At 41.6% G+C, this 11,650-nt stretch overlaps 1 protein-coding gene across 1 annotated transcript; it reads left to right on the forward strand.

Annotated features, from left to right (window-relative positions):
- The first annotated feature begins 317 nt into the window (after positions 1 to 317).
- On the forward strand, positions 318 to 9,296 carry LOC112072593 (semaphorin-3D). The gene is made up of 4 exons (XM_024139985.2): positions 318 to 521; positions 1,628 to 1,692; positions 3,798 to 3,994; positions 5,729 to 9,296. Exons 2-4 carry the CDS (start codon positions 1,665 to 1,667, stop codon positions 6,185 to 6,187), a joined length of 684 nt encoding a protein of 227 aa, XP_023995753.2. The 5' UTR covers positions 318 to 521; positions 1,628 to 1,664; the 3' UTR covers positions 6,188 to 9,296.
- The last annotated feature ends 2,354 nt before the right edge of the window (positions 9,297 to 11,650 follow it).

The raw sequence follows: 11,650 nt of genomic DNA on the forward strand, positions 1-11,650 counted from the left end.
TGTGGTGCAGACACAGATCCTCTCCACTCCACCTGGTAGGAGCGACCTGCCAGGGAGGATGCAATCCAAGAGTGTGCAGAGCCTGAGACGCCCAGCCCTGAGAGGGTGGAGAGGAGGCAGAGCCTGTGACGCCCAGCCCTGAGAGGGTGGAGAGGAGGCAGAGCCTGAGGCGCCCCGCCCTGAGAGGGTGGAGAGGAGGCAAAGCCTGAGGCGCCCCGCCCTGAGAGGGTGGAGAGGAGGATCTTTACAGTGACACTTTTAGCAGCACTATGACAATTCAATATAATTCAATAGGAATCAATTACATTAATTAAAACTGCATTAGATTTAGTTAAATCCTCTCCCCTGTTTGTGTGTCTACAGCAACAGGTGTACGTGAGCAGTGATGAGGGAGTGGTCCAGTTACCGCTGCAGCGGTGTGGGCTGTACGGTAGAGACTGTGCTGACTGCTGTCTGGCCAGAGACCCTTACTGTGCCTGGGATGGGAACACATGCAACCGATACTTCCCCAGCAACAAGAGGTGACTACTCTACTTAGTTTAAAAGTTTAAAAGACCAACACATCAATATTGATCTCCACATCCATTCTTTTTACTATTATAGTAGAAAACCAATTACATCAAACATGCAATTAACATAACAATGACATCTAACATTTAAGAGTCTTCTATTATCTTATTACTGTGTTTGACAATAAAACACACATTTATGTTGTAACATATGTATAATAAAGTACCATTCTATTGTGTTGTGTTGTATTGTATTGTATCATGTTGTATTGTGTTGTATTGTATCATGATGTATTGTGTTGTATTGCATCATGTTGTATTGTATTGTATCATGTTGTATTGTGTTGTATTGTATCATGCTGTATTGTATTGTATTGTATCATGTTGTATTGAATCATGTTGTATTGTATTGTATCATGTTGTATTGTATTGTATCGTATTGTATCATGTTGTATCGTATTGTATCATGTTGTATTGAATCATGTTGTATTGTATTGTATCATGTTGTATTGTATTGTATCATGTTGTATTGTATCATGTTGTATTGTATCATGTTGTATTGTATTGTATTATGTTGTGTTATATCATGTTGTATTGTATTGTGTTGTATTGTATTGTATTGTATCATGTTGTATTGTATCATGTTGTATTGTATTGTGTTGTGTTGTATCATGTTGTATTGTGTTGTGTTGTGTTATATCATGTTGTATTGTATTGTGTTGTATTGTATTGTATTGTATCATGTTGTATCGTATTGTATCATGTTGTATTGTGTTGTGTTATATCATGTTGTATTGTGTTGTGTTGTATTGTATCATGTTGTATTGTATCATGTTGTATTGTATCATGTTGTATTGTATTATGTTATATCATGTTGTATTGTGTTGTGTTGTATCATGTTGTGTTGTATCATGTTGTATTGTGTTGTGTTATATCATGTTGTATTGTGTTGTGTTGTATTTTTTTGTTTGTGAACCCCGGGAAGAGTTGCTGTTGCTAAATCAACAGCTAAGGGGATTCCAAACAAATTAACAAACAAACTTACTGCCACAGTCTAAAGCTGTCAGAGTTATGACATGATGATGACACCCAGGCTGTCTGCTATCTTATCTCCTCAGGCGAGCCCGGCGCCAGGACGTGAAACACGGGGATCCGATGAGCCAGTGTTACGACGCAGAAGACGGTAATGTGTGTGTGTGTGTGTGGTGTGTGTGTGTGTGTGTGTGTGTGTGTGTGTGTGTGTGTGGTGCTGTGTGTGTGTGTGTGTGTGGTGTGTGTGTGTGTGTGTGGTGTGTGTGTGTGTGTGTTGTGTGTGTGTGTGTGTGTGTGGTGGTGGTGTGTGTGTGTGTGTACGGGGCTACAATGAGCCAGTGTTGCGATATAGAGAAGTTACCAGAATGAACACTAATGTTTCTATGTCTGTCTATGATATGTACAGTATGTCTCTGGTTGCAGCTAGCATCAGCCAGCCTCAGTTCACTAGGCTACTATTCTGACTCATCGTATGTCATGTCAACTCCTCAGTTCACTAGGCTCCTATGCCATGTCTGATGTAACTCATCTCAGTTCACGAGGCTCCTATGACCATGTCTGATGTAACTCATCTCAGTTCACTAGGCTCCTATGACCATGTCTGATGTAACTCATCTCAGTTCACAGGCTCCTATGACCATGTCTGATGTAACTCATCTCAGTTCACTGAGCTTCTATGAAGCTATGGCTGATGTCAATTCATCTCGTTTCACTAGGCTCTAATGACCATGTCTGAGTGTAACCCTTCATTACTCGTTTCACTAGGCTTCCTATGACCATGTCAGGTGTATCTCGGTAGTATTTATTGCTTAATGACTAACACCAGTTCAGGAGTACTCATCTCAGCAATCACCGAGGCTCCTATGACACATGGTCTGATGTAACTCATCTCAGTTTCACGAGGCTCCTATGACCATGTCTGATGTAACTCATCTCAGTTCAACGAGGCTTTCCTATGACCCATGTCTGATGTAGACTCATCTCAGTTTCACGAAGGCTCCTATGAACATGTCTGATGTAACTCATGCTTCAGTTCATACGAGTCGCTCCTAGGACCATGTCTTGCATGTAACTCCATCTCAGTTCACTAGGCTCTATGACCATGTCTGATGTACTACATCTCAGTTGCACTAGGCGCTCCTATGACCATGTTGGATGTAAGCTCATGCTCAGTCACAGGCTCCTAGTGACCAATGTCTGATGTTAACTCATTCTCAGTTTCACTAGGCTTCCTATGACCGATGTCTGATGTTAACTATCTCAGTTCAGCTAGGCTCCTATGACATCGTCTGATGTAACTCATGTCAGTTTCACTAGGCTCGCTATGACTCATGTCTGATGTAACTCATCTCAGTTCACTAGGCTCCGCTAAGTGGACCGATGTCTGATGTAACTCATCTCAGTTACTAGGCTCTATGACATGTCTGATGTAACTCATCTCAGTTCACTAGGCTCCTATGCCCATGTCTGATGTAACTCATCTCAGTTCACGAGGCTCCTATGACCATGTCTGATGTAACTCATCTCAGTTCACTAGCTCCTATGACATGTCTGATGTAAACTAAGGGTGGAAGGTAGCCTAGTGGTTAGAGCGGTGGCCAGTAACCGAAAGGTAAAAGCTGTTGTTCTGCCCTGAACAAGGCAGTTAACCCCACAGGCTGTCATTGTAAAATAGAATTTGTTCTTAACTGACTTGCATAGTTAAATTTAAAAAAATAATTTAGTTCACTTAGCGCTTCTTCTTAGCTCATGATACTGTATAGTTGAGTCCGTTGCAGTTGCCCCTCCTCTTCTGAAATCAATGATTTTGATATCCAAGTTTGTATCAAGACCCAATCTACACATCGCCTGCTCTTGGCATTTACATGTCAGTTCATGTAGGCAGACACTCTTAATCCAGCTCACTTTACAATGTCCTCTGGAACTGCAATCTTGTACAGCGACTATTATGACTGTGACGTACAGTTATGAGGATCTTCATTTGATCACCTCTGGCAGGAGAACTAAATATTGTAGTGTATTTTAGATTTAAAAAGGCTTCTGAAGTTTGTCATTTCTACTTTGAAATGTCAAGCTTGATTTTCACTTGCACATTTTTTTTTTTATCAACCCCTACAAAATTATACATTTATTATAATACACATAATAATTCACATTTCCTGTCGCTGCTAGATTATTTTTCCTTCTGTAGCGAGCTGGCTCAAATTAAGATCCGACATCTGTACTACCAAACTCTCATCATCCTGTTCTTTGCAGGTTCTGAGTCGGTGGAGGTGAAGGTGGTATACGGAGTGGAGAGTAACTCCACCTTCCTAGAGTGTGTACCCAGGTCCCAGCTAGCTACAGTCAAGTGGACAGTACAGCCACCACAGGCTCACACCGGCAGAGAGGTGAGAGACGGACATCTCTCCAAGTGGACAGTACAGCCACCACAGGCTCACACCGGCAGAGAGGTGAGAGACGGACATCTCTCCGTGTCAGCTCTTTGTTAACTTTATGCTAACTAAGGCCAGGGATCTAACACACAAACTGACAAATCTTTATCAACTCATCATCTGTACCGAACATTAGAACAATAAAAGCACACATGTATTGATCACTCATTTTTAACTGAATCATTAACCACGTTTCCATACACAGTTTTTATGCGAGTAAAGTCATACGACAGCTGTGATGGAAACAGATAGTGTCAGTGCAAGTTTATACTCTGAGTGTACAAAACATTAGGAACACCTGCTCTTTCCATGACATAAATTGACTAGGTGAAAGCATATGATCCCTTATTGATGTCTCTTGTTAAATAAAATTGAATGAATGTATATGAAGGGGAAGAGACAGGTTAAAGAAGGATTTTTAGGCCTTGACACAATTGAGACATGGATTGTGTATGTGTGCCATTCAGAGGGTGAATGTGCGAATGGTCAAAATATTTAAGTGCCTTTGAACGGGGTATGGTAGTAGGTACCAGGCGCGCCGGTTTGAGTGAGTCAAGAACTGCAACACTGCTGGGTTTTTCAAGGTCAACAGTTTCCCATGTGTATCAAGAATGGTCCACCATCCAAAGGACATCCAGCCAACTTGACAACTGTGGGAAGCATCGGAGTCAACATGGGCCAGCATCCCTGTGGAACGCTTTCGACACCTTGTAGAGTTCATGCCCACAACGAATTGAGGCTGTTCTCTGAGGGCAAAAAGGGGGGTGGAACTCAATATTAGGAAGGTGTTAGGAAGGTGTTAGGAAGGTGTTAGGAAGGTGTTAGGAAGGTGCCAACAGATAGTTTGTTCGTTTGACATGGTGCAATATTTATCTGTCGTTAAAATGAATGAGAGAAATGGGGGTGGAAGTAAACTTGGAGTCAAGCGGTGACATGTTGTGTGGTCCTCCCTCCACGACTCGTCAGCAAACCATGCATGTGGCTTACAGATGAAATAAGTTATGATGAACTTCACAGGGTGTTTAAAAAAGTGACCTTGATGCTCCTTTACAATAAATATCCAGGGTCTTATTCTGGTGACGTGATAATCGATGCTTGACTGCCGTCTGACAAATACACATATTCATAATAATCTCATCATGTAGACTAGCCTACCCTCAGGGCCTACCCGCACAGCCTACCCGCACAGCCTACCCGCACAGCCTACCCGTACAGCCTACCCGTACAGCCTACCCGCACAGCCTACCCGCACAGCCTTACCCGCAGAGTTTACCCGCACAGCCTACCCGCACAGCCTACCCGCGCTGTATCTGCGAGCTGTTGGCTAGAGCACACGTGACAAGACCAAAGTAGGCACATTTGCTATTTAACGCAACAGTATTTTTGTGACCAAATTATGGGTAAGAGTTGAAAATGAGATGGAAACACATTGACCTTTTAGATTTTTATTTGTTACATGAAAACTGAAGTGGAAAATAAAAAATGTTTGTGACGTCCTTTACGTCGTAAACGCACCGATTTTTTTCTGCAAGAACTCTGTTTGGTGGAAATATATCACCAATATATACACATATACACATATATAAATATATGGTGGAAATATACCACTGGTGGGAAAATGTAGATGTTTTCTTTCTGCAGATTTTAGAATATCCGCATGAAAATCTCTCGCCAATTGGCTGGATGCTAATATTAACTAATATTCATCTAATGATGAACCTTTTCTTGTCTTGCCCTGCTGTCCTTGTCCAGCTGCTCCAGAGTGAGGATCGTATGGTCCACATGAAGCGGGGTCTCCTGGTGCAGCGACTGGAGCCAGGGGACGCTGGCCTCTACAGCTGTACCACCCTGGAGCACTCCTTCTCCCAGYTCCTGGCCCGCTATAACCTCCAGGTCATACCCCAGCAAAGCATGACAGCATCCCAGGCCAAGGCAGCTGATCCTGGGGCTGGGGGAGCAGGACTGAGGTGGGGCCCTGGAGGTCCTGGGAGCCARACCCAGAGCCACGCCCAGCTCTTCAGGAATTATAAGGACCTGCACATGATGGGCGCAGCTAGTATGAGCGTAGACGAGTACTGTGAGCAGATGTGGCACCGGGAGAAGAAGAGGCAGCAGAAACTGCGTCAGCTCAAGTGGAAACAGACCCAGGTGGACAACCGCAAGGCCAGGGTGAGACGGCACGACTCCACTGAGGACATCACAATACAATGACCTACGGATGGGGATGGACAGAGACTTTTGGTTTGCGTCTGAAATGTCACCCTAATTCCTATAGAGTGCACTGCTTTGGACCAGGGTCCATAGGCCTAAGGTAGTYCACTTTTAAAGGGGATAGAGGGCTATTGTAGATGTAACTCTGGAGATGAAGGGAATGTATACAGCAAGACCTCAGTGGTAGTGCTGCACATGAGCAGACCCTTTGCTTTGAACAGATATGTACGCTTAACATTATTATCAGTCAGTTAACCTTTTTGTCCATAGAAGTATCCTTTTTATATAGATGTTCTGGATGTATATTCCTCATCAATCCTGATCCTTGATCCCCTGTATTCTGTGTATTCTGTGTAGACAGGATCGTGATCGATCTTTTTGTACCTGGACCGACCCGTTAAAGTCTATTATTGCTCTCTGGACTGGTAGGTTTGTTTACTGAATAAAAAGCAGGCCGGACCGTTCTCCGTCACACATGTCGAGGGCAAATACACTGTCCCAGAACTACAACCACAGGTCTCCAAGAACTACAACCACAGTTGTCCCAACTACAACACACAGGTCCTCAAGAACTACAACCACAGTTGTCCCAAAACTACAACCACAGTGTCCAAGAACTACAAACCACATTGGTCCAGAACTACAACCACAGTTGTCCCAGAACTACAACCACATGTCTCCAAGAACTACAACCACAGTTGTCCCAGAACTACAACCACAGGTCTCTAAGAACTACAACCACAGTTGTCCCAGAACTACAACCACAGTGTGGACAGTGTGATGTGGTTGGTCCCTTCCATCTTCCTCAGTGTCCCTTTCTATGTCTTCAGACACACTCAGCAATACATGTTAACATATTTGCACTTACCATATCGTCATGACAMCATTGAAATATGCTGTATGAAGAGTATGTAATGCAATGTACAGCATATACATTGAAAATGTATATTGTAGGGTCACTCACCTGCGTTGTGGACTGTATCTACCTTGACTTAGTTTTTTCAAACACAAAACTATTATTTTTATTAAGAAAAATCTTTCAATGCAAAGCATTTGGTAGATACTTTTTTGTGTGTGTTTGGTTTTCACTTGTTAATCAAAACTCAGAAATAGAACCGTACAGGTAATACATTCATACTGTACACTCTTATCTAGAACCTAAAATGGTTATTTGGCAATCCCCATAGGAGAACCCTTTGTAGAACATGGAACCATGGAACCCAAAAGGGTTCTACCCTGGAACCATGGAACCCAAAAGGGTTCTACCCTGGAACCATGGAACCCAAAAGGGTTCTACCCTGGAACCATTGAACCCAAAAGGGTTCTACCTGGAACCCAAAAGGATTCTACCTAGTTCCAAAAAGGGTTCTACAAAGGGTTTTCCTATATGGATAGCCGAAGAACCATTTTAGGTTCTGTATAGCACCTTTTTTTTTCTAAGATTGTACTCTAATACACTTTTGACATAAAATCTGTGGAATAACTCACATACTATTCTATGGTTTTAGATGAAGGGAAGATACCTGCTTTTCATATCTTAGAGGAACGAGAAAAACAGCTTTATGAGCAAGAAATATATACGCATTTGAGGTTGAAAATCATGATGAATAAGTAGGTGGGAACCTGAAACACACGAAGGAAGTCCGGCCCACACTAGACTTCACTCCTGGTAATCATGACAGATCTCATCATTTAACAGTAGTGGGACCAGCTGGGTATCAAACCCTAGTGCAGTAGATTCACTAAACATAGAAACAATGTGTATTTTCAACTTCTTGTGCTCACTGTGAATGAACATGTTCAACTGTGTGTGGACTGTGTCACTTGTTGTTTATCATACAGTTAGCACCATCTAGTGTTGGTTGTTGTACACTGCACAAGTAAGTTACGGTAGACCACATGTTTTATTATACAGTGCTGTCATTATTTAAGCAAGAATGCAATCTATTTATTCTACGTATGTGTACTGTACACAGACTTACTATAAGAGTCAAAGCAGTATATATTATAAATCCATACTGGGAACTATTTTCAGTGAAGCACACTTTTTAATATTCGTTATTTACACATCACGGTAGATAATGGTTTGGTGATGCATTAGGATAGAATGCATTGTAATTTCATGCGTCATAATGCTTTGCTTTATGAGGTAAGCCTGATATCTTTATAAGGAAAGATTGGTTCCTGAATTTGGAAACATTTACCGTTCTCTTCATGAGATACTGTTAGTCTACACATTGTTGAGCTAAATAACTGCAAGTATGACTATAACGTATAAAAGCCASCCATCCACAGAGAACCAATTGATTAGGGGAACATGAATATGTGCTGCATTATTCTGAAGAAATATCTGAATGTAACCAATGATGTGTCTAAACRCTGGATGGCTGGCAGCCACAGGGGGCTCTGTAAATGAAGCCAATGCACAGCCATCTTGGTACTCCTCCTCCATTGTAAAAAAAMATTTTGGAAGCTATAAAAATGCATTTATTAATGTCTACATACATTTTTGACATGTTTATTCTATTGCAGACACCTTAATGCATACTTTTAAATTATATTATGTGAGTTAAACTTAAAATGAAAAGATATGTCCTTATCCTTGAAACATTAAATTAAAATGCTGTAGAGTTCCACTCATTTGGGCTCCCGAGTGGTGCAACAGTCTAAGGCACTGCATCTCAGTGCTAGAGGTGTCACTACAGACCCTGGTTCGATTCCAAGCTGTATCACAACCGGCTATGATTGGGAGTCCCATAAGGCGGTGCACAATTGGCCCAGCGTCGTCCGGGTTAGTGTTTGGCCGGTGTAGGCATTCATTGTAAATAAGAATTTGTTCTTAACTGACTTGTCTAGATTAATAAAGGTTAAATAAAAAATGTAAAAACATAAAACATCCTATGGAGGACTGCTCCTACTGGGGAATGCCAATATGGCATCCCGAAGGCTTCAAAGCCTCTCAATGACCAATGCATAGCATCAGCAATCCAGGGTTTATATACATCATTGAATGTAACCTACATTWTCCCTCTAACTGACCTTGTGCATATCGTGATGACTAACAATTTATACAATTAATTAAAACATGTTTTACACTAATGTAATTCTATTTTTCTTGATTTTGTTATTTTTTTATCTATAATTTCTGGCAACAGCTCTGGTGAACATTCCTGCAGTCACCATGCCAATTGCAAGCTCCCTCAAAACTTGATACATCTGTAGCATTGTGTTGTGTGACAAAACGGCACATTTCCGAGTGGCCTTTTATTGTCCCAAACACAAGGTGCACCTATGTAATGATCAGGTTGTTTAATAAGCTTCTTGATATGCCACAACTATCAGGTGGATGGATTATCTTGGCAAAGGAGAAATGCTCAATAACAGGGATGTAAAACACATTTGAGCACAACATTTGAGAGAAATGTTTTTTTTGTGCATTATGGAACATTTCTGGAATCTTTTTATTTCAGCTCATGAAACATGGGACCAACACTTTACATGTTGTGTTTATATTTTTGTTTAGTGTAGATTATATTACAGAGGTTAAAGAGTATCACTACAGGATTTTATCTACAGTGCCTTCGCACAGTATTCACAGCCTTCAGCCCATGACTTTTCCCACATTTTAGCGTGTTACAGCCTGAATGTAAAATTGGATTGAATTTCGATTTTTTTTGGGTTGTCATTGGCCTACACACAATACCCCATATTGTCCAAATGGAATCATGTTTTTCAAAATGGTTACAAATTAATAAGACATAAAAAGCTGAAATGTCCAGTCGATAAGTAGTCAACCCTTTGTTATGGCAAGTTAAATTAAGTTCAGGAGTAAAAATATGCTTAACAAGTCACATAATAAGTTACATGGACTCAACGGGTGCAATAATACTGTTTACCATGATTGTTCAATGACTAAACGACTATCTCCGTATCCCACACAGGTGCCTAAATRGATCAGTGAATTTCAAGCACAGATTCAACCACAAAGACCAGGTAAGCTTTCCTAAGGTTCACAAAAAAAGGGCACCTATTGGTAGAACATTGAATTGAAACATTGAATATCCTTTTGAGATTGGTGCATTTGTAATGTTACACTACAAAGATACAAGTGCCRTTCCTAAATCAGTTGCCGGAGAGGAAGGAAACCATTCAGGGATTTCACCATGAGGCTAGTGGTGACTGGATGTGAATATAACTGATGTATCAACAGCATTGTATTTAATCCACAATACTAACCTAACATGACAGGTGAAATGAAGGAAGCCTGTATAGAATAAAAAATATTCCTGTTTGCAATAAGGCACTGATGTTATACTGCAACAAATGTGGCAAAGTATGACATTTTTGTCCTGAATACAAAGCATTATATTTAGGGCAAATCCAACACATCACTGAGTATCACTTCATATTTTCAATAATGGTGGTGGCTGCATCATGTTATGGGTATGTTGTGCCTCCTATGCTGTGTTCACTCTTGTACCCTTTACACACCACTGAGCACAGCTGTACTGGGCTGGCCCGGTTACACATCCACCATAGTATAACTGAGCCCAGCTGTACTGTACTGGCCCGGTTACACATCCCATAGTATAACTGAGCCCAGCTGTACTGTACTGGCCGGGTTACACATCCACCATAGTATAACAAAGCCCATGTTACTGGGTGGCCCGGTTACATATCACCATAGTATAACAGAGCCCAGCTGTACTGTATGGCCCGGTTACACATCCACCATAGTATAACAAAGCCCAGCTGTACTGGGCTGGCCCGGTTACATATCCACATAGTATAAAAAAGCCCAGCTGTACTGGGCTGGCCCGGTTACATATCCACCATAGTATACCAGAGCCCAGCTGTACTGGGCTGGCCCGGTTACACAACGGTGGAACAGTGCTCTACAGGACAATGTAAAAAGAAACTATCCAGGCCAACACAGTACCATTTGCATTGGCACAATAGTGTGAAAAGGGTATTCTATATATTTAGTGTTATAATGGTGAACACACATCCTGGTGTAGCGAGATGCAATAGCCACTAAGTACCTCTAGGGGTCACTTTAACACAATGTGGCTACATATTGGTACGTGTAAATCATAGACGTATAATTGACCAAATACACTGAATGGACAAAACATCAGAAACACATCCCTAATATTGAGTTGCACCCCCTCTAGTCCTCAGAACAGCCTCAGTTCACATAGACTGGACAAGGTGTCAGGAGCATTCCACAGTGATGCTGGCCCATGTTGAGAAACACAGGAAACTGTTGAATGTGTAAAAAAAACAGCAGCGTTGCAGTTCTTGACACACTCAAACCGGTGCGCCTGACACCTACTACCATACCCCGTTCAAAGGAACTCTAAATCTTTTGTCTTGCCCTTTCACCCTCTGAATGACACACATACACAATCCATGTCTTAATTGTCTCAAGGCTTAACAATACTTATTTTACCTGTCTTCTCC

The sequence above is a fragment of the Salvelinus sp. IW2-2015 genome, unplaced genomic scaffold (assembly GCF_002910315.2).
Source record: "Salvelinus sp. IW2-2015 unplaced genomic scaffold, ASM291031v2 Un_scaffold1973, whole genome shotgun sequence".
In the NCBI taxonomy this organism is placed as follows: domain Eukaryota; kingdom Metazoa; phylum Chordata; class Actinopteri; order Salmoniformes; family Salmonidae; genus Salvelinus; species Salvelinus sp. IW2-2015.